Source organism: Leptodactylus fuscus, chromosome 8, assembly GCF_031893055.1.
Source record: "Leptodactylus fuscus isolate aLepFus1 chromosome 8, aLepFus1.hap2, whole genome shotgun sequence".
NCBI classification, from domain to species: domain Eukaryota; kingdom Metazoa; phylum Chordata; class Amphibia; order Anura; family Leptodactylidae; genus Leptodactylus; species Leptodactylus fuscus.
Genome location: NC_134272.1, coordinates 18795981 through 18820479, shown reverse-complemented (window position 1 = coordinate 18820479; position 24499 = coordinate 18795981). Strand labels below are relative to the sequence as shown.

At 43.0% G+C, this 24499-nt stretch overlaps 1 protein-coding gene across 1 annotated transcript; it reads left to right on the top strand.

Moving 5' to 3' along the window:
• The first annotated feature begins 5567 nt into the window (after positions 1-5567).
• On the top strand, positions 5568-23719 carry LOC142217318 (uncharacterized). The gene is made up of 9 exons (XM_075285520.1): positions 5568-5770; positions 7395-7721; positions 12416-12715; positions 14476-14574; positions 14667-15026; positions 15524-15835; positions 18421-18747; positions 19479-19500; positions 20266-23719. The coding sequence occupies exons 1-9, from the start codon at positions 5731-5733 to the stop codon at positions 20342-20344; spliced, it is 1866 nt and encodes a 621-aa protein (XP_075141621.1). The 5' UTR covers positions 5568-5730; the 3' UTR covers positions 20345-23719.
• Positions 23720-24499: the final 780 nt, after the last annotated feature.

The window sequence follows — 24499 nt, the reverse complement described above, 5'->3', positions numbered from 1 at the left end:
AAGCGTTTTATTACCCTGAAATGCATTATCTTCTCAATAAAGCTTGGAATATTCACTTTCCGAAGCGGTTTTGTTGATTTCTTCAAGAGGAGCGCACTGTACCTGGGATTTTAGGAGCTATATGCTCCAATCCTAATATCCTTCACAATGGAGAGAGAGACAGAAAGTTGTACATCCTGTAACATGAAGTCCTGGATGTCCCTGTTTTGGAAGTGTCTCACTATCTTTTTACGACCTGCTCTACCGATCAGTATTACACGGGCTGTTACAGTATATTGGTTTATTTGTATTCACAACATCAGTGTTATCTTCCCATCACACTCCCAGTCAATGAATGTTATATTAAGATACATTATTAAACTCTAATAAAATAAATAAATTTGAAAATACGACTTATACTTAACTGTTTAATAAACTTCATTCCATCCCCTAAGACCAGGACAGCCATATCGATGGTCGGTCTCATGTTCTTCTCACCTGCCCAGTTAGCTGCAGTTTGTTAGACAGCTCAAGGTGCTTTTCTTCAGAGCTTGTTTTTTTCCCAGTATCTTCTAACAGCACCATTTAATATTCTATAGAATTATATTGAGAAGCTGGAAAGCAGGTATAGCGGTGGAAAAACGTAGACGAAACACATCACAGTTTTCCCCACAGAGCTTTTCATAGAAAATCTGCAGAGTTTTACATCTTTCTGCTTCCATTATATCTATAGGGAAATCTCTGACGTTTTCATAGGTATAATTGACATGCAGTGATTTCCAAACTCAATTGTTCTAGAAATTGCAGCATTTCTGCTACATGTATTTTTCTCCAATGTGTGGATGGGATTCCTTTCCACCACGGCTTTTATGCCATGTGCGGCCCCGGGCTTGGGTTAGGGCCCCACACTGCTGAGAAAAAAACACAGTGGAAATGTGTTTGGGTTTTTTTTCTGCAGCATTTTCCATTGCATTTTTTTTTTTTGCTGCGTTATTCCTTCCATCGTTATATGTACACAGATAATGTGAGCATTTCTGTAAGTAAAATTGACAAGCTGTGTTTTTCAAAAATGTGTAGTTTTATATTTCCAGTTTGGATTGGATTGGATTGGATTATCCAGAATCTCATTCACTTTGCTAGGACTGTAAAACCGAATTTTCTTTTCCTGTACGTCCTACGGCAGCACAATTACACAAGGGATTTCGTCCCCTAGGTACAACCAGAGAGACAGGTTAGTTCGCTGCAGGAAAAAGGCTGCAATTCTAAAACATGGGGCGTTAGCCGTTTACTGCAAGAGGCATGAATTTAGCGATAACAAAAATCTACAGATGTAGCAGAGTTAACCAGAACTTCTGCAATTGGTTAAACTGCTGCAGGCCTTTTTTTTTTTTTTTTTTTTAGTTTTGCTCAGAAAGCTTTAGTTTTTGTTGCTATCGTGTTGGAGGTGGGCAATGAAAAAAATAACAATATGGGCATTTTGATTACAATGTTCACAGATTACTTATATATTTTAATAGTTTGGGCATTTTCAGATACAGAGATACCACTTGTGTTTTATGTTTATATGGGAAATGGGGTGATGTACAGAATTCTTAGAAGTTGTATTTGTATTTTTAAAAGTGTGTTTGACTTTTATTTCTTACTTCTCCCGAGCTGCACCTCTTCTCTGAAATGCTCTACCCCGGACAATCAGATTAACTCCCAATTTCTACAGCGTCAAGAGCAAATTAAAGACACATCTTTTCAGACAGGCCTATCACAATTCCTAGTGTAAACCCTTCTGTACCGTAATTATAATCCCCAAAATTTAACCCTCCTCTTTCCCCGCTCCCACATTACTCCACATAATATGATGCCATTTCAGGCTAACTCTATATGTCCAAGCACCATCCACATGTTAAAGGACGTGACTGGTGACGGCTCAAAGGTTTATGTTTGTGTAATGACAGTCACCTCTATTACAATATTGTCTGACCACTATATAAGCAATACCGCCCCTGCTACCTCTTGTGTCACCCCCTCTATCTCATAGATTGTAAGCTCCTGCGAGCAGGGCCCTCAGTCCCATTGTGTGAAATGACTTTCTTTGTTATGTATCTCTCTGTCTCTATTTGAACCCTACAAATTGTACAGCGCTGCGGAATATGTTGGCGCTATATAAATAACATTTATTATTTATATACCTTTGTAGAGAGTTTGAGCATGTCATCATTACATTGCTTATATCATTGACTGCAGTACTTTAATAATACAGACTGTAGTAAAATCTGTGTTCCTATTGAGCCTGTGTGACATTTGCCAGTGTTTGTCATGTTTGTCTATTAGCTGAATAACTGTAATTATTCTTCATTTATCCGGTCTTTTGCATAATTAGTGTAATAGAAACCTTGCCTAGATAGCGCTTTTTTTGGCATGTCAAGGAACACAAGACCCATTTTGGCAAATATGGCATTTTAGATTCTGGGGGTAATAAACTAAAAATGTCGAAGAATTAGACCCATATATATGATAACAATGTCATAAACTGCACCACATATTCTATTGTCACACTGCAATAGAACATCTGGCACACTTAAAGTAACCTAAATGTATTATCTAATATTCTATTTCAGTTTAGAAGGGTCTATTTTGCGGTGTGATTTTACAACTAAAATCACATTCGCCTATTAGTTTATGCGGCATCTTCTTAGACCGCTTTAATCACACCCCCTTTTCTGATGTTTTTTACAGAAAGGTGAGAGCGTCACATTTGTGTATTAATATGGGTGTAAACCTTTAGTTTAGATTTTATTTTAGATATAGGTCTGGCGGATTAGTTTTAGATTGTTTTCATGTCAGTTCTTTGGAGGTAATTAAGTTTGTTTGCAAACAACTATATTCCATGTGCGTATATTCAAAATGTTTCTCTGTATCGTTTCAGACTCGCCTAGTTGCTAACGAAGTATAACTATGTCAAAAAAGACAAAAGCATCTCATCTCAATATATATAAAAATATAACAATTTTTATTAAATAGTACTCAAATGATAAACATTAAATGCAAATACAAAAAAGGGGATAGTTCCTTCAAAGATACATTGGATGGTAGTGTAATAAATTACTTATAAGTCCAGGGTCAGTATGCTGTATGTGTTGTGGAGAAATCACATAGGTCTGCAATGCTGTTTGTAATATAAAGAGTGTGTACCAAGGCAGGTCTCACACAAAGCAATAGTAATCACCAGTATGGAGACATATAATAAAGAAAATACTCTATAGAGATTTACACAACAGACCCTGGGACCATAATAATAATGTAGATACCACCCGTGTACGCGCCCCGACGCACCTTTCGCCAAGCGGCTTCTTCAGGGGATACAAATGTTTCTCTGTATCGTTTCAGACTCTGGCCTCATGTTCCGGTATTTTTGACCTTTGGAAACCACAAAATAGAATATTGGTTCAGATTTCTATAGTTTTATATTAATGCCGGACAAGTAATCACAAAATAACCAAAAGCCAAAGTCCGCTCAATGAATCTACACATTATGGCAACCTTTTGCAAAATACCAGGAAAGAGACTCAATTTATAGTGGTTTTCAGGGAGAATGGGGGTCCAACACCAGCTATCTGAAGCCTTCATACCGCAGGTTCCTGGTTGGCGCCGTAGCATTTGTAAACTGTGTTATCTGGGCAACATCCTTGGTCTCCCATCTGCATTGTCACATTTCCACCAGGCATGGCTTAAGGTTTGGTTGTTAGTCATCTACACTCACCGGCCACTTTATTAGGTACACCTGTCCAACTGCTCGTTAACACTTAATTTCTAATCAGTCAATCACATGGCGGCAACTCAGTGCATTTAGGCATGTAGACATGGTCAAGACAATCTCCTGCAGTTCAAACCGAGCATCAGTATGGGGAAGAAAGGTGATTTGAGTGCCTTTGAACGTGGCATGGTTGTTGGTGCCAGAAGGGCTGGTCTGAGTATTTCAGAAACTGCTGATCTACTGGGATTTTCACGCACAACCATCTCTAGGGTTTACAGAGAATGGTCCGAAAAAGAAAAAACATCCAGTGAGCGGCAGTTCTGTGGGCGGAAATGCGTTGTTGATGCCAGAGGAGAATGGCCAGACTGGTTCGAGCTGATAGAAAGGCAACAGTGACTCAAATAGCCACCCGTTACAACCAAGGTAGCCAGAAGAGCATCTCTGAACGCACAGTACGTCGAACTTTGAGGCAGATGGGCTACAGCAGCAGAAGACCACACCGGGTGCCACTCCTTTCAGCTAAGAACAGGAAACTGAGGCTACAATTTGCACAAGCTCATCGAAATTGGACAATTGAAGATTGGAAAAACGTTGCCTGGTCTGATGAGTCTCGATTTCTGCTGCGACATTCGGATGGTAGGGTCAGAATTTGGCGTCAACAACATGAAAGCATGGATCCATCCTGCCTTGTATCAACGGTTCAGGCTGGTGGTGGTGGTGTCATGGTGTGGGGAATATTTTCTTGGCACTCTTTAGGCCCCTTGGTACCAATTGAGCATCGTTGCAACGCCAAAGCCTACCTGAGTATTGTTGCTGACCATGTCCATCCCTTTATGACCACAATGTACCCAACATCTGATGGCTACTTTCAGCAGGATAATGCGCCATGTCATAAAGCTGGAATCATCTCAGACTGGTTTCTTGAACATGACAATGAGTTCACTGTACTCCAATGGCCTCCACAGTCACCAGATCTTAATCCAATAGAGCATCTTTGGGATGTGGTGGAACGGGAGATTCGCATCATGGATGTGCAGCCGACAAATCTGCGGCAACTGTGTGATGCCATCATGTCAATATGAACCAAAATCTCTGAGGAATGCTTCCAGCACCTTGTTGAATCTATGCCACGAAGAATTGAGACAGTTCTGAAGGCAAAAGGGGGTCCAACCCGTTACTAGCATGGTGTACCTAATAAAGTGGCCGGTGAGTGTATATCTTAGGAGAAGCGGTCACTAGGTTCACGTTGTATTGTACAGAATCACACTGCCATCACCACTTGCCATTGCAAATGATGAGAAGCCAATCCTAAAGGGGAGTTCACATTACCTAAGTGTTCACATTACCATTAGTAGTGTCCGTAAGTTCACTTTCCTGTGCTGATGACATCATGCTCATTGGTCACATGACACAACAGCAGCTTAGTCCCACTAAAGGGAATGGGGCTGAGCTGCAATAAAGGCTGTGAAGTTGGAGTTGGAACAAATTTTGGGTGAAGTCAGGAAAAAGTTACTGACTCCAGCTTCAAAAAATATTTTCATTATATCATAAAATTTGTAATAATGTATAATTAATAAACATCAATTGAGTGTCGTTTTACTGTTGTCTTAATTAAGACTAATAAAGATTTACTCTTAAATGTCCCTGGATAGTATACTCACCTATTTTCTTTTTCTTTAAAGATAAAGTTAGTACTAATCTGGTGGATTTAGTACTAGAATTCTACATGCAACTTTCTCTGGAAGGAAAATCCCCGTCATAGACTTTCTGCAGTATAGTCAGATTTATTTCTAGCATCAAAAGTGAAAGTAGAATCGTCGCTCCTCCTTGCCTGCAGTGACTCAGGATCGCACGTACTTTGTGAATCAGTAACAGCTGAGAAATCCATATTTGTATTATTTTTTCATTACATACAAGTCCAGGGATCAGGAAATTTCATGTAAATAGTTACAGACCCCCAAGATGTGAGCTCCAAAACACAGGGAGCGTCCACAATAGATGCCATGAAGGAATTCCTCTTCCTGCTGCTCCTCTCTCACTCAGGTCAGTGCCATTACTTCTCCGGATTTATATGATACTAAATCTCAATAATCTAGTCAGATCATATTTCTATTTTATACCTGCATCTGTATTGCAAGGATTTTATTTCTGCCTTGTGAAGTACTTGAGGACAAAACTAAGATGAATGAATTTGTGCCAGCAATCACTGATGTGTTAACCCCTCATGTTTTCTTTTGGATTTTACAATGATTCTATGGTATGACTGAAGTTTTGATTCTATCCTTCATTGTAGATATTATAAATGAGACTAAGGAGTGGCTGAAGGAAAGTACTTAACATCCTCAACTGGAAGATTGTGAAATACAAAGTTGACTTATTAACTATTTCACACATCCTTCCATGACACTAAGCAATAGCAGGGCTACTAATGAAGTGTATTTAGATGTCTGAATCCACATTACTGTAAGGACTGTTTAATCCAGACTATATATTGAGTTGTTTTGGCACATCTTGTGGTCTGAGGTCTGTGGTCTTCTTACAGTATATATTGTAGAGCTGATCTGGATCCCCTAGCACCCAGCAGCTCAGACAGTTTCCGGCCCCATAGCTGTGCACAGGTAATAGGGGATCCTATAGCTGTATACACAGTGATTATTGAGTGCTACGATTGGAAAGGAACTAAATCATCCCTACCTTCCCTATGCAAGGACCAAAGAACAATCTGCGCTTCACCCGTTGGACAAATTCAATCTCTTTACTATTAGTTCGGAAACAACACGTTTCGGGCACGGATTTGCTCTTTTTCAAGTGCAATGAACTGCCCGGGATCGGCGCTGTGCGGAGCCTCGTCAGAGTACACTACCGTAAACACACGTATGTATGTAGGGCAAATCCGTGCCCGAAACGCGTTGTGTCCGAACTAATAATAAAAAGATTGAATTTGTCCAACGGGTGAAGCGCAGATTGTTCTTTGGTCCTTGCATTGTTTGTCCTCACCACCTGTGACGAGATATCTGCTGCTCCAATCCACCCAGGGAAGGAACCCACTATGATCCGTTCCTAAGCGCTATAAGTAGTTGTGAATTTAACACAACCTGTCTAGGTGAGAGTTTTAATGTACTTTTTTGTGCTGTCTCTCACCAAAATTACGACACTAGATACGGCTCGGTGCTGTTTTCTTTTTTTCCTGTTTCTACCTTCCCTATGGGATGTCCAGCTGTAGTGTAACCTGTGTATATTACAGCTGCACAATTTTGTACAGCAGCCTAACCTTACAAGGATGCACAAGTATGTCCTTGCAAGGTTAGAAGTGGACCTCACAGAAGTATGAAGTCTATGGGCGTTCTGGAACTGGTTAACCAGACCTTGAATGTCTACATGTCATTCTCTCTAAGGAGAAACAGTTCCTCTGTCCCAACACAGATGCCTCCCACCTGGCACCCTGATAGCTGTCTGCAGATAAGGGTTAATTGTTTCTTACCCTATACGTCAGTGCCTGGATATGTAGCTTCTAACATGCGGTAGCGGCACAAGCTTCTTCCCTTGAAAGGAGATTTAATTTACATAGTTATGGATCATAGATACTTTTCTGTTAAACTACAAAAAACTTATTTATTCCATCTTGCATAATTCATTCAATAATGACTGTATGTGTTACTTTCCGCAGTGTCATCATTACAGCTGACTGGACCGTCTGAACATGCGGCCCGGCTGGGATCTGATACTTCAGTTCCTTGCTGGTTCACTGTGGACAACCGTCCTGTAGATCTCACACATCTCATGATATTTTGGTTCTCCCATAATTATGAAATCCTAGTCTATAATAAAACTGTGCGGACGACATCTAGATATTCCCTGAGCACTGAAGCTTTAATAATGGGGATCGCTGATCTGAGTATCTCTAGTGTACGTATAGCAGATGGTGGAAGATACAAGTGTGCAGTGATCTACAACTCTGAGAGGAAGGAGAAGGAGATCATGGTGAATACTGGAGGTAGGTCAGTTCTGTCATAGGTTTATGATGAAGAAGGTCTGTTACCGTTTTATTTTTAGGTTATGTACACTTAGATGGCCCCTGTGCAGGATTATTACCCTTTGTATGTCCCACCATTTCAGCGTCACTCTCTTGTCCCTTTTAATCCTGCCAGTCTGCAAGTGATAAGGTTTAGAGATGAGCGAACACTAAAATGTTCGAGGTTCGAAATTCGATTCGAACAGCCGCTCACTGTTCGAGTGTTCGAATGGGTTTCGAACCCCATTATAGTCTATGGGGAACATAAACTCGTTAAGGGGGAAACCCAAATTCGTGTCTGGAGGGTCACCAAGTCCACTATGACACCCCAGGAAATGATACCAACACCCTGGAATGACACTGGGACAGCAGGGGAAGCATGTCTGGGGGCATAAAAGTCACTTTATTTCATGGAAATCCCTGTCAGTTTGCGATTTTCGCAAGCTAACTTTTCCCCATAGAAATGCATTGGCCAGTGCTGATTGGCCAGAGTACGGAACTCGACCAATCAGCGCTGGCTCTGCTGGAGGAGGCGGAGTCTAAGATAGCTCCACACCAGTCTCCATTCAGGTCCGACCTTAGACTCCGCCTCCTCCGGCAGAGCCAGCGCTGATTGGCCGAAGGCTGGCCAATGCATTCCTATGCGAATGCAGACTTAGCAGTGCTGAGTCAGTTTTGCTCAACTACACATCTGATGCACACTCGGCACTGCTACATCAGATGTAGCAATCTGATGTAGCAGAGCCGAGGGTGCACTAGAACCCCTGTGCAAACTCAGTTCACGCTAATAGAATGCATTGGCCAGCGCTGATTGGCCAATGCATTCTATTAGCCCGATGAAGTAGAGCTGAATGTGTGTGCTAAGCACACACATTCAGCACTGCTTCATCAAGCCAATACAATGCATTAGCCAGTGCTGATTGGCCAGAGTACGGAATTCGGCCAATCAGCGCTGGCCAATGCATTCTATTAGCCCGATGAAGTAGAGCTGAATGTGTGTGCTAAGCACACACATTCAGCACTGCTTCATCAAGCCAATACAATGCATTAGCCAGTGCTGATTGGCCAGAGTACGGAATTCGGCCAATCAGCGCTGGCTCTGCTGGAGGAGGCGGAGTCTAAGGTCGCTCCACACCAGTCTCCATTCAGGTCCGACCTTAGACTCCGCCTCCTCCGGCAGAGCCAGCGCTGATTGGCCGAAGGCTGGCCAATGCATTCCTATGCGAATGCAGACTTAGCAGTGCTGAGTCAGTTTTGCTCAACTACACATCTGATGCACACTCGGCACTGCTACATCAGATGTAGCAATCTGATGTAGCAGAGCCGAGGGTGCACTAGAACCCCTGTGCAAACTCAGTTCACGCTAATAGAATGCATTGGCCAGCGCTGATTGGCCAATGCATTCTATTAGCCCGATGAAGTAGAGCTGAATGTGTGTGCTAAGCACACACATTCAGCACTGCTTCATCAAGCCAATACAATGCATTAGCCAGTGCTGATTGGCCAGAGTACGGAATTCGGCCAATCAGCGCTGGCCAATGCATTCTATTAGCCCGATGAAGTAGAGCTGAATGTGTGTGCTAAGCACACACATTCAGCTCTACTTCATCGGGCTAATAGAATGCATTGGCCAGCGCTGATTGGCCAGAGTACGGAACTCGACCAATCAGCGCTGGCTCTGCTGGAGGAGGCGGAGTCTAAGGTCGGACCTGAATGGAGACTGGTGTGGAGCGATCTTAGACTCCGCCTCCTCCAGCAGAGCCAGCGCTGATTGGCCGAATTCCGTACTCTGGCCAATCAGCACTGGCTAATGCATTGTATTGGCGTGATGAAGCAGTGCTGAATGTGTGTGCTTAGCACACACATTCAGCTCTACTTCATCGGGCTAATAGAATGCATTGGCCAGCGCTGATTGGCCGAATTCCGTACTCTGGCCAATCAGTGCTGGCCAATGCATTCTATTAGCTTGATGAAGCAGAGTGTGCACAAGGGTTCAAGCGCACCCTCGGCTCTGATGTAGGAGAGCCGAGGGTGCACTTGAACCCTTGTGCACCCTCAGCTCTGCTACATCAGAGCCGAGGGTGCGCTTGAACCCTTGTGCACACTCTGCTTCATCAAGCTAATAGAATGCATTGGCCAGCGCTGATTGGCCAATGTATTCTATTAGCCTGATGAAGTAGAGCTGAATGTGTGTGCTAAGCACACACATTCAGCTCTACTTCATCGGGCTAATAGAATGCATTGGCCAGCGCTGATTGGCCAGAGTACGGAACTCGACCAATCAGCGCTGGCTCTGCTGGAGGAGGCGGAGTCTAAGATCGCTCCACACCAGTCTCCATTCAGGTCCGACCTTAGACTCCGCCTCCTCCAGCAGAGCCAGCGCTGATTGGCCGAATTCCGTACTCTGGCCAATCAGCACTGGCTAATGCATTGTATTGGCTTGATGAAGCAGTGCTGAATGTGTGTGCTTAGCACACACATTCAGCTCTACTTCATCGGGCTAATAGAATGCATTGGCCAATCAGCGCTGGCCAATGCATTCTATTAGCGTGAACTGAGTTTGCACAGGGGTTCTAGTGCACCCTCGGCTCTGCTACATCAGATTGCTACATCTGATGTAGCAGTGCCGAGTGTGCATCAGATGTGTAGTTGAGCAAAACTGACTCAGCACTGCTAAGTATGCATTCGCATAGGAATGCATTGGCCAGCCTTCGGCCAATCAGCGCTGGCTCTGCCGGAGGAGGCGGAGTCTAAGGTCGGACCTGAATGGAGACTGGTGTGGAGCGACCTTAGACTCCGCCTCCTCCAGCAGAGCCAGCGCTGATTGGCCGAATTCCGTACTCTGGCCAATCAGCACTGGCTAATGCATTGTATTGGCTTGATGAAGCAGTGCTGAATGTGTGTGCTTAGCACACACATTCAGCTCTACTTCATCGGGCTAATAGAATGCATTGGCCAATCAGCGCTGGCCAATGCATTCTATTAGCGTGAACTGAGTTTGCACAGGGGTTCTAGTGCACCCTCGGCTCTGCTACATCAGATTGCTACATCTGATGTAGCAGTGCCGAGTGTGCATCAGATGTGTAGTTGAGCAAAACTGACTCAGCACTGCTAAGTCTCTGCATTCGCATAGGAATGCATTGGCCAGCCTTCGGCCAATCAGCGCTGGCTCTGCCGGAGGAGGCGGAGTCTAAGGTCGGACCTGAATGGAGACTGGTGTGGAGCGATCTTAGACTCCGCCTCCTCCAGCAGAGCCAGCGCTGATTGGTCGAGTTCCGTACTCTGGCCAATCAGCGCTGGCCAATGCATTCTATTAGCCCGATGAAGTAGAGCTGAATGTGTGTGCTTAGCACACACATTCAGCTCTACTTCATCAGGCTAATAGAATACATTGGCCAATCAGCGCTGGCCAATGCATTCTATTAGCTTGATGAAGCAGAGTGTGCACAAGGGTTCAAGCGCACCCTCGGCTCTGATGTAGCAGAGCTGAGGGTGCACAAGGGTTCAAGTGCACCCTCGGCTCTCCTACATCAGAGCCGAGGGTGCGCTTGAACCCTTGTGCAGCCTCGGCTCTGCTACATCAGAGCCGAGGGTGCGCTTGAACCCTTGTGCACACTCTGCTTCATCAAGCTAATAGAATGCATTGGCCAGCACTGATTGGCCAGAGTACGGAATTCGGCCAATCAGCGCTGGCCAATGCATCCCTATGGGAAAAAGTTTATCTCACAAAAATCACAATTACACACCCGATAGAGCCCCAAAAAGTTATTTTTAATAACATTCCCCCCTAAATAAAGGTTATCCCTAGCTATCCCTGCCTGTACAGCTATCCCTGTCTCATAGTCACAAAGTTCACATTCTCATATGACCCGGATTTGAAATCCACTATTCGTCTAAAATGGAGGTCACCTGATTTCGGCAGCCAATGACTTTTTCCAATTTTTTTCAATGCCCCCAGTGTCGTAGTTCCTGTCCCACCTCCCCTGCGCTGTTATTGGTGCAAAAAAGGCGCCAGGGAAGGTGGGAGGGGAATCGAATTTTGGCGCACTTTACCACGTGGTGTTCGATTCGATTCGAACATGGCGAACACCCTGATATCCGATCGAACATGTGTTCGATAGAACACTGTTCGCTCATCTCTAATAAGGTTGTGATTAACATGACCGCTGCCAGTGACTGGTCTCTGGGATCAGATGTGGATAAATGACATATTTCCACTTCCAGGAAACTGGAATGGAGGAAACAGGAGCTGTGGTGATGGAAGGGCAGGATATTAATATGTAACAGTACAGATGCGCAGTTCTCTCTATGACTGAGCAGATTGGACTCCGGAGTGTCCTGACACATCAGCACTAGTGTAGGTGAAAGGAGGAATTGTGATTGTTGTAACCCTATAGCAGTGCCCCTATCCCCATATAATAGAACATGCTACAATTTTTTAATTAAGGGTAAGTAGAACTAAAGAAAAAACTTATTGTACTTCTGTATAACTTATTACTCATGGGGGGAGGAGCCACTTTTGGACATAGTTGATTTTACTTGGGAGCAACCTTGTCAGCTCATTATAGTTTGGCATAAAGTGTCCGTTCTAGCTTAAAACAATTATTAACCCATTCACAAACTGCATCCCAAACATTGTCTGTATATTTATAAAACTGATATTCCATGCTCTTCAGCTCCTCCACTGGTGACCATCACACGTAACACTGTAGTCATGAATACAGAGAGTGTCCTGCGCTGCTCCATCACTGGATTCTATCCGGTAGACATTGACATTAAATGGTTCAAAGGCCCAGAAAGGTTGAATGATGTTATTGTGGATGAACCCACAAGAAATCCAGACAGAACCTACAATGTGAACAGCACCGTAACCATAACACCTACTGAAGAGGACAGAGAGAGGAACTTCTCATGTAGAGTCCGACATAAGTATCTACAGGAGCCTCTCCAGCAAGAGGTCCAACTGGTGTATGAAGGTAATCTGAATATTAATATCTCTGTCTATATATACAGTCCTATGAAAAAGTTTGGGCACCCCTATTAATCTTAATCATTTTTAGTTCTAAATATTTTGGTGTTTGCAGCAGCCATTTCAGTTTGATATATCTAATAACTGATGGACACAGTAATATTTCAGGATTGAAATGAGGTTTATTGTACTAACAGAAAATGTGCAATATGCATTAAACCAAAATTTGACCGGTGCAAAAGTATGGGCACCTCAACAGAAAAGTGACATTAATATTTAGTAGATCCTCCTTTTGCAAAGATAACAGCCTCTAGTCGCTTCCTGTAGCTTTTAATCAGTTCCTGGATCCTGGATAAAGGTATTTTGGACAAACAATTCAAGTTCAGTTAAGTTAGATGGTCGCCGAGCATGGACAGCCCGCTTCAAATCATCCCACAGATGTTCAATGATATTCAGGTCTGGGGACTGGGATGGCCATTCCAGAACATTGTAATTGTTCCTCTGCATGAATGCCTGAGGATTTGGAGCGGTGTTTTGGATCATTGTCTTGCTGAAATATCCATCCCCGGCGTAACTTCAACTTCGTCACTGATTCTTGAACATTATTCTCAAGAATCTGCTGATACTGAGTGGAATCCATGCGACTCTCAACTTTAACAAGATTCCCGATGCCGGCATTGGCCACACAGCCCCAAAGCATGATGGAACCTCCACCAAATTTTACAGTGGGTAGCATGTGTTTTTCTTGGAATGCTGTTTCTTTTTGGACGCCATGCATAACGCCTTTTTTTTATAACCAAACAACTCAATTTTTGTTTCCAAAATGAAGCTGCCTTGTCCAAATGTGCTTTTTCATACCTCAGGCAACTCTATTTGTGGCGTACGTGCAGAAACGGCTTCTTTCTCATCACTCTCCCATACAGCTTCTATTTGTGCAAAGTGCGCTGTATAGTTGACCGATGCACAGTGACACCATCTGCAGCAAGATGATGCTGCAGCTCTTTGGAGGTGGTCTGTGGATTGTCCTTGACTGTTCTCACCATTCTTCTTCTCTGCCTTTCTGATATTTTTCTTGGCCTGCCACTTCTGGGCTTAACAAGAACTGTCCCTGTGGTCTTCCATTTCCTTACTATGTTCCTCACAGTGGAAACTGACAGGTTAAATCTCTGAGACAACTTTTTGTATCCTTCCCCTGAACAACTATGTTGAACAATCTTTGTTTTCAGATCATTTGAGAGTTGTTTTGAGTAGCCCATGATGCCACTCTTCAGAGGAGATTCAAATAGGAGATCAACTTGCAATTGGCCACCTTAAATACCTTTTCTTATGATTGGATACATCTGGCTATGAAGTTCAAAGCTCACTGAGGTTACAAAACCAATTTTGTGCTTCAGTAAGTCAGTAAAAAGTAGTTAGGGGAATTCAAATCAATAAAATGATAAGGGTGCCCATACTTTTGCACCGGTCAAATTTTGGTTTAATGCATATTGCACATTTTCTGTTAGTACAATAAACCTCATTTCAATCCTGAAATATTACTGTGTCCATCAGTTATTAGATATATCAAACTGAAATGGCTGTTGCAAACACCAAAATATTTAGAACAAAAAATGATTAAGATTAATAGGGGTGCCCAAACTTTTTCATAGGACTGTATTAATACTGTAAATCCATGAGAAGTGATCACTGGTAACCTAATGAAGGATAGTATTTAATAGGTAGAAGTCTCTGATTTCTATACTTAAGCATCCTCTGTCATCTCTACAGACAGAAGCTCAGCCGGGATCATCACTGCCTGTTCTGTCATTGGACTAATCCTGATAGTTATTCTCGCTGTGGTTCTGTGGTGGAAACTGAGGAGGAAAGGTAATGTAGTGAGGTTAGGATTATCGTCTGATGTGTCCATATGACCATATAAAACAGATGGAAATGTTTTCTCATCTTTTCTGTTGTGACAGACACTGAATCATTCACAGTAAGAAACATTGAGGGTCCTCTTAAGCTGATAGATGGAGAGGAAGCCACGCTGTACTGTACAGTGGACGACTGCCCTGAGGGCCTGTGTGTGACTTGGCTGATAAGAAGAGACGGACAGGACCAGGAGATCCAGACTTCTCAGATGAGAGGACATGAAGAAGAAGAAGAGAGTTTACTGGATACATCCTATGTGATCAAATCACGACGAGAGGGACGTCCGTACTTAATATCACTGAGCTTCATACCACACATGGAAAGACATAGAGATGTCACCTTCATCTGTAGAGGAGTCTTCAAGAAATACAAAGATGAGAAGATGTTCCACTGTGAGACTATTTGTGGTGAGATATTGCTTTTATATAACATAAAGTTCCTGGTTTATATTTAATTCTATGTATTCTATATCGATGATCTGTCAGCAACATGGGGTAGGGTACAATATCTGTGATAAAGTTACCTTTTTTTTTAAATAAAATTATACAAGAAAAGGGTCAGAAATAAGTTATAGGCCGGAACATGAATGACACAAGAGTCAAATAAAAAGTAGGACTGTTCATCTTATATAGTCCATTTATGACTATGATTTACACAATATGAAAAAAAACAAAAAAACTTTTTAAGTCTTCAGTAGGTGATACCTTTTTTAATGGCTAACTCATAATGATGACAGAATATGACGTTTCGAAGCTTCCTCTGAGCTGCTTCTTTAGATATAACTAAAAACACTTTCTAGAGGCTGCATATTTATGTACAACTGGTCACAGGGCTAGGATTACAGGAGGGAGGGGGGAAGAGGCTTTATGATTTACACAACATTTGTTTCTGCCTCACATTTCAGGAAAGCCTAAGATGTTACAACCAATAATAAGAAGTCTGTTTGTCTCTGGAGAGCTGAAGTATTTGCTCAGTTTGGAAAAATTTTATCCCAAGAGCATCAAGATTGTATGGACATGTGGAGTGGAACGAACAGAAGAAGTCGTATCATCTACTGACACAATATCAGGTAATCCTGACAGATCCTACAACGTCTCCAGTGAGGTAAAAATTCCTGAGGATCGTCACAAGGATCCAGGATTCAGAGTACGAGTGACCTGGGAACATGAATCTATGAAGGAGCCAGAATCCAGGGAGCTGTCTATCAGGGATAAAGGTGAGAAGAGAGTAAGCTCAGTAACCACGAATACTGTTCTATTCTGCAGAGGGATCTACCGTCTATATTTATTGTGGTGGCAGTAAATTTGGCCATATATTTTAGACAGCTGTTAGCTGAAGGTTGGTTGAGTCATTGGCTCTCTCTCAAAACATCAAAACTGGCCAAAAGTGCATATGTTCTGAATGGAGAGGGTGGAGTAAAAGTATTAGGTATGACGAAATCCAATTGTCCAATTCTTAGCTCACCAACATCTGCCACCAGATAGTTGAGATGCAGAAAATCTGTCTGAATCAGCATGGAAAAACTCCCCTCAGGTCTGCCTTTTCAGTGAGCTGACTCATGTTTTTTTTGGCACTTTGGAAATGTAATCTTCCTGCCGTATCTTGCTGAAGTTTCAGTACTGGAAATAATGGAAGAATCCCAGAACTCAGGCCAGGATTTCAGCCATGGGTTTTACAGCCAAAATACTTAGATATTGTTTAGATATTTTAGTGTTTTGAAGATACCTTAAAGTGGTTATCCCATGTGAAGGATCCTATCTATACTGTAGCTTATGTCAATTAAAGACTTCCTAAATATATTGATTTAGAAATTCTGCTTTGTTCTCCTGCTATGTGACCTTATTCCCCCGCATTGTTTACACAATGTTGCTATAACCACGGACCTATAGGACAAGGGCATGGAGGGCATGAGGAGGGGTCACAACATGTAGATATAACAGGCAGAAACATTTTTGCAGAGGTGGGGGACATAGAAAGCTATCATGATAACGTGGTAGTTCTTTGGTAGGTAGTGAGATTTCATGCTCACAGCTGATAGTTCGGTATCTTGTATCAGCACTATTGTTCCTTAACCACAAAAAATGCCCCAAATGTCCTTCATCACAAGCCCTCCTCCTCTCTTCTTACCACTGTGTTCTACTGCCCAAAGAAATCTGAAGCCATCCAGATAGACAGGGTGCTGCTCTATTGCCAAGCTTCCATAAACTCATGGGGTAGGTGGGGGATGGTAGGTTCCCAGGCTGTAACAGAGTCCCACGTGTCCACAGTAAAAGAAAGAAATATCAGTCAGCTGTAGGCATCTTCACACATCAGCAATAGACGCCAAAAATCATCTCCGTGAAAGAAGAAGTCCACACTTCGATGCAGGTTTCTCCTCCAGCTTTGTCTGCCTCATGGTGTCCATGCTGTTCTTAGCTCCTGGGGGGATGGTAACAGGCACATGTGCACACAGGAAACTCCAGCTGAATCAGGTCTTGAGTCTTGTCCATGCTTTAACAATAGAAACAAAAGGAAAAAAAAAAACACTCCACAGGGTCTTCCTTGTGATTTATAGTTGCTAATTCATAGTGCTAGTTTTCTTGAGTAGAGGATTCTTGAAGATACAGACAAAAAGAGTGAAAAGGAAAGATAAAGGTCACTCTCAGCTTGGAGCTCTGTATCGAAGGCTACCACTCATGCGGTGCCATCTTGGAGGACATTTATGCCTTTTTAAATGGGCGCAAGTTATAAATGCGGCGAGAAAAGAAATTATACTGTGGCCAAGCCTGCGTACCTTGCCAAAAGGACAAGGTGGTGAGGAAAGAAAAACATCCAAGACCATAGAGGCTAGCCAGTGGTCCCATAGGTTTTGTAACAGTGCCATGGGGTGAGACATAGTCATTCTGATGAATATGTGTGTCTGTATTAATACTTATGTGAATTTGCACGTATTGTATTGTATTATATTATATTGAACTTTCACGGTTTTGTACGTAGTGAACCTGCGTGTTCTCCTCTCACTTGTATATATTCTTTAATTGTAGAGTCTGATGAAGGCCATTAGTAGGTTGAAATGTCAATGCATTGATTGCACGATACTCTGCCTGCTCACATGTACCAACTTTAATAAGGAAACTTACAACCAATTTAATCTCCAGCGGGATCTGTATAATGTTGTAGTTTCACAGCTCCTGGAGTGCCGAAGGTTGCTCACCCCTGGTCTATGGAGTCTGCAACTTCCCACATGTAACCACTTTTTAAGCGGATAGGGTCTCCGTCTTTCAGGATCTCATGCAGACCCAAATGATGGAGACCTGGACGCTAGTGTGAAGCTATAGACCCCCCCCCCCTCCTAAAAAAAATATGTTTTTTTTTTTTTTTTTGCTGACTCGAGTATAAGCCGAGGGGGGCTTTTTCAGCACAAAAACTGGGCTGAAAAATTTGGCTTATACTCGAGTATATACAGTACTCCATTGTCTCTATGCAGAAGACTTGTTTGCCTTACCTTAGGTCAATGCAGGTTTGGCTGACAGTGCTCTGAGATGGATTATTACCCATTTCTTGAATAATCTTTATCCTTTTTTCCACATGATATTATTGCTTTTTCTACATAATTTTTGGTTACAGTTTCACTTACAATGCTTATTCTAAACTTCATCTCTATTCAATTTCTCCTCTTTTTTTCTGCATTGATAAATCAATTAATACATCTCTGATCTAGGCTTTATAGGTTTCTTAAGGTAATGTATATCTTCTGTCTATATATCTTGATTGTATTAAAGATGTTTCTAAATAATTTCTACTTTCTGTGGTGTCCTGTAGATTACTCATGGATTCCAGTTATAGAAGACATTCAGATTCCCCAGCTACGTCCTGGCTTCCCAGCCACCCTGCAGTGTAATATCTCGAGGTATTTCCCAGATGCAATCACTGTGAGATGGCTGAGACTGGCTGGAGATGAGATCTATGAAGAGACTGACAATAACCACAAGATAACACCCAGGAGAGCGGCCGATAACACCTACATGTGTACAGCCAGTCTGACCATCACCTACACACTGGAGACACATCAGGGGGCAGAATATATATGTGTGGTGAACCATCCCTCCCTGGAGAGACCCATAGAGAGAAGCACAGGGAGGCTACACGGTGAGTGATTATGTAATGTGGATAGATATAAAGCCGCCTCCACCTACACGTAAACGATCAATTTTTACCCATTGACATTTAGTAAAAAGTAAAACAACTAAACATGCAAATGAGTTCACAATCTATTTCCATTTCTCATCAGAAAGATTATCCGGTGATGATCCATTTCCTCCCCCCCCCATCCACTTCATTATACTTACCCTCCAGGCTTCTTCCAGTGAGACTACTATTCCTTTTATCGAAGGTCTCCGTCTATCAGTAGTAGGGAGACTACTCCTCCTTCTGTACTGATTCTGAAGGGTGTGTGATCTTCTCTTCTCCAAGCACTGTGCGCTCCCCTGCCAGTAACTCACCTTTATTGTGTATCCACACATGCACAGGAGAGATGGATCATCGCTGGAGGAGAAGAGCGTATATAGATACTTTAAAAAAAAAAAATGCACGGAAAACCCCTTTAACACTCAGCAGAGGCTCCGACTTCCTCTGTAGTGCACCAGAAATTAAGTCTATACCAGCCAGGACTGGTTGGTATAGATTTTTGTGCCTTATATGCCAGAATACTGGTGGACAGTCAGATGGCATTTTACAGCTCCCCCCAGTGTCTATATAATGGTATTATATTATACAGTAAGGAGAGAAATCTTATTAGCAGTAAAGCAATTATCGTTTTCATTAGTTTCTGTAATATGTTTTAGGTAACTTCTACTAAATCCATCTTTATTCTATTTCAGGTTTAAAAAGCGACATTGCACGGTAAGTTATACTATTGATCAGTAGTAAATGACAGATCATGTTATCAGGGTTATAGGTCACAGACGGCTGTATATACAGTCACTGGTCGTTGTTACATCCCTATACTGATATCGGGATATTCTCTGATGTTTTTGGTGGTCTATAGAGCACAGCCGTTTTGGAATTAGGGAATTATTGGGGTGTGAGCAGACTGGCATGATAACTTTATTCTGGGTACCCCTTATCAGTAAGTGCACCCATTACCTAAATTATCACTTTTACATTGTAAGAATTTGGAGCCCAATCATTGTCTGCTTTTGTTTTACTGCAAGATGTTGCTTTGTCTTGACTGCAGGGTGCAGTGGACCAATGGTATTAACACAGGCTGCCCTGAGAGCCAACATATAGGTTCTATTCCAGGGAAGACGTACAGTAGGGACTCCCTTGATCAATGCTGCTTACATTCCAGATTAGATAGATAGATAGATAGATAGATAGATAGATAGATAGATACAGAGAGGTCTGAGATGTGTTATTATAAACTTCCCCTTTCTGTGTGTGCAGCACAATACAAACATGAAACAGTGGAATGTCCCAGTAATTTTTCCTCATTGTGTAGACTACATACAGCAAAGTATAGATGAAAGATTTGGGTTTACTCTGTATTTTTCTACAAGCATTGATGATATATACTGACACATCAAAGTGAACTCCACATATTTACCTGTATCAAGGTGCAAAATATGGTTAAAGGAGAAATAATCTTTTTTTTTTTTTTTTTTATAGGCTTAAAGGAATGTTACTTTATTATAATGAAAATAAACAGACTGAGGACAATAATGAAGATGGCTTTGTGATGATATGAAGGTTGTATATATGGATCACAAAAACACTGTTATCCTTAAAGCTAAATGCAGTATAACTATTTATGTTTGAAACTGAACATGATGTTACATGACAAGATGATGCCTACACCCGGGATTTCGGTGAAGGTGGCCCAGAAATCGAAAATCAACAATGTCTGGATACAGCTATGATATGCCTTTTTGTCCCAAGTTAAAACTAAAATCATATGTCCGTGCTGGCATCTTGTAATCCATTGTTGTCTGGGGAGACAATAGTCCCACTGAAGTTGATTTGAGCCGACTCCTTTAGGCTGGAGACAATGGACACGGAGGTGTCTGGTGCAAAGTGGATAAATAGAGCCAATAGAATGGACAAGAATGATGAATTGACGCCTTCTCGCGAGAGCGGTACGTGATCGCCGTGCAGCTTCCCACGTACTGGCCATCAAGAAATCCTCAGGCTCTATCACGCACATCACGACGGACATCGCTTCTGCCTTTTCTGATTATTATAGCTCCCTCTATCATCTTCCTCCTCCCGGTTCGTCCCATTCTCCCTCGTCTTCTGACCTTACTCTCTCTCAATATGTTGCAGCGACAGCCTTGCCGTCCCTATCGCGTGAAGACGTGGCTCTTCTCGAAGCCCCGTTTTTGGATCGGGAATTGGAAGCGGGTATTTCATCTCTCCCGGGAGGTAAGAGCCCCAGCTCCGACGGTTACACAGCTCGGTTTTATAAAGTTCTCAAGACCGAGTTGCTCTTACCAATTCTACGGGCTTTCAATTCTGTCTCCCCCGGTGTACCTTTTCCCTCCTCCTTTCTCCAAGCACACATTACTGTCCTTCCTAAAGAAGGCAAAGACCATACCCTCTGCTCCAGCTATAGGCCGATCTCCCTCCTTATTACAGACGCCAAATTATATGCCAAACTGAGAGTCCACACATGGGGGATCTTATTCACCCTGATCAGGTGGGCTTTGTCCCCTGCAGGGAGGCCCGTGACAATACCCTGAAGGCCTTCTCCGCCATACTCAGCGCTCACGCACTCCTATGTTGCTCCTTTCCTTGGACGCGGAGAAGGACTTCGATAGGGTGGACTGGAAGTTCTTAGAGGCCTCACTCCTCCAGATCGGCCTTGGTCCATCTATGCTTACCCGCATCCGGGCTCTTTATAACTCCCCTATGGCGCGGGTTAGAGTCAATGGTTCTCTCTCCTCTCCCTTTCTTATCTATAATGGTACCCGTCAGGGCTGTCCCCTGTCCCCCCTACTGTACGCTCTGGTCATGGAACATCTTTTGGTGGCGATTAGGAAGAACCCCCGATATTAATGGTCTGCAGACAGGTGGCCTACATTTAAAAGTCTCCGCATTCGCTGATGATGTTCTTCTCTTCGTTACGCAAGCCCTTACATCCCTTCCCTCTATACTTAAAGAGATCAAAACTTATGGCTCCTACAGCAATTATAAGATAAATCAGTCTAAACGTTCTGCGCTTAAGGTTTCCTTGCCTGCGACGGTCCTCAGCTCCCTGCGCACATTCTTCCCTTTCCAATGGTCCCACAAATCTATTCGATACTTGGGGGTACAGCTTCCTAGTTTCCTATCGGACACTTATGCATTGAATTTTCTCCCGCTTCTACGCACACTGCGATCTGATCTCGGTCGTTGGGACACTAAAGGTCTCTCCTGGTTGGGGCGCATTAACCTCCTGAAAATGAACGTTCTCCCTCGTCTATTGTACTGTACCTTTTCCAGACGGTCCCTTGTATTCTCCCAGCGTCTTTTTTCACTGTGGTTAGACAAGCCTTTTGTAAGTTTAACTGGTCCTCTAAACCCCCTCGCATTGCTCGGAATATTCTGTCTCGGTCCAGGCGAAGAGGAGGCCTAGCAGTACCTGACTGTTCTAAATATTTCCTTGCAGCAGTCGCTACGCGTATTCTTGATTGGCACCATGCTTCCTGCTCTAAGCTCTGGGTCGCCCTAGAGGAGTCTCTGAGCCCTATACCTCTCACGGCACTTCCTTGGCTCCACAAGAAATTCTGGACTGACTGCAAACCCTATCTGCTTCCATTTGCTGCGAGTCAAACTATGGGGTATGTCGAATTTATAGTGGCATGCGATTGCTTTTCCAAAACAATGGCCCTCTGACTCTGATCTCGGGCAACCCCGACTTTCCAGCGGTGTTTGATTCCCCTTTTTTAGGTCGTCCCGCTGTCCACCCTCTCCTACGACTTAAACATGTTACATCTGCCTCTGCTCTCCTTCCTCACTCGGAATTGTTAGCCTTAGTGTCCAGGTCGGACTCAGTGACCGCCCATTGGCACTATTCTCAACTATTACATTTCTACTTATCCCTGAGGCGCTCACAAGACGTCCATAGACCACTTCTGCTCTTGGAGCGTCTCTGTCTCTCCACTTCCCCACCAGGGCACACGGTTTCTCTTTTGTACAACCTTCTGTTAGAGGATCCTGAAGATGGCCTACAGCCTTACGTGGAAGGGTGGGAGAGGGAGTTGGGGGTGACTTTTCCGCCGGGTGTGTGGTCATCGGCCTTTGATATGTGCCACAAATTTTCTATCTCCTGTAAGGCTCATGAAACTAATTATAAGATTCTCTCTAGATGGTACAGGGTCCCGGCTCTGCTCCATAATATCTATCCAACTACATCTGATAGGTGTTGGAGGTGCCTCACCGACCGCGGCACGATGGCCCACATCTGGTGGGGATGTCCCCTTCTTCGCCCTTTCTGGGATGGAGTGAGGGGGGTTATTTCTCAAGTTACAGGAGTCATCTTGGAAGATGATCCGGCCCCTCTGCTTCTCTCCCTTTTCTCTCGTAAGTTCCGGAAACCTATTCGCAAGCTTCTGGGGTTTATGTTAGTAGCAGCGCGTTCAGTCATCCTGAGGTTGTGGAAGTCCCAATCCCCCTCCCCCCCCCCACACTCCTCTCCTGGCTTAAAGAGTTCCTCCATATCCGTACGATGGAGGACATGCTGGCAATGCTTCGTCCTGATGACAGACTTCACCACCAAACCTGGCTTCTGTGGAACATGTTCTATTACTCCCCGGATTTCCACGCCCTTTTCCCCTCTTCACCCCCGTGATGCCTGTCTGTTTCCTTCCTACTTGCATTCATTTTTCCGGCCCTCACATGGTTACTACTTGGATTTTCATATTACAGTCTACTGTTTTTTGTTTATATTTTCATATTTTACGGTTCTTGCTGTTTTATCTTTTTCTCCATTAATGTGATTACTTGAATTGGATTGTTCATTTTAACTCTGCTGCATCAGAGTCCGCCTTCCCCTGTTTTCCTCCCCCTTCCCCTTTTTTCCTTCTTTCTTTTCCATTGTTCCCCTGATTTTCCCTTGCCTTTCCTCCCCCCCTTCCCTTTTGTAAAACCCTTTAAAAAACTCTTAATAAACTTTAATGTTAAAAATAAATAATGAAAATAATGATGAATTGGCAAAAGATTAGGATCCTGAACAGAGAACATGACAGTAAGGCAGAGCTCAGGGTTGAGCAGATTACTAGTGTGCTGTGTGTATAACGTTGCTGATATACTGATTGTATAAACATTTTACTTGGTTTGGTTATCCTGCAGAGCTAGTGTGCTGTATGTATGATATATATATATATATATATATATATATATATATATATATATATATATATATATATATATGCATGCTAATCTCAAATTCACATCTAATCGCCGGAACCACAAGTGTCAGCTTAACCACCAGAAGGGATACATACATCACTCTGCCTTTACTGCTCTCAACTGGTAATAATCTATCATCTGGCCCGGAACTTCAGTAAGACCCCAAACAGTCTCACACCATTATCACTGTCACACTGACTGTCAGCACTGGAAAGGTCCTCACCGCTGTGAAAAAGAAAATGTAATTTGTCCTTGGAGTGGAGAATCACACATGGAAGAACATCAACTAGACATGTCTAGTCTCTCTACATATCTTACATACTGTTTCTTATATAATCACGCTTGTTTTGCTACATGATCAGTGATCTACATATCTTGTGTGATTTGTCTTCTTACGATGTGACAGTATAAAATATGATCCATTTTCATCTCAATTCCTCAAATAGTGACTGCCCCAGTCCTCCCAGTACAGTCAATACACTCCTGACCCACATTGGGCGGGGACACACTGACT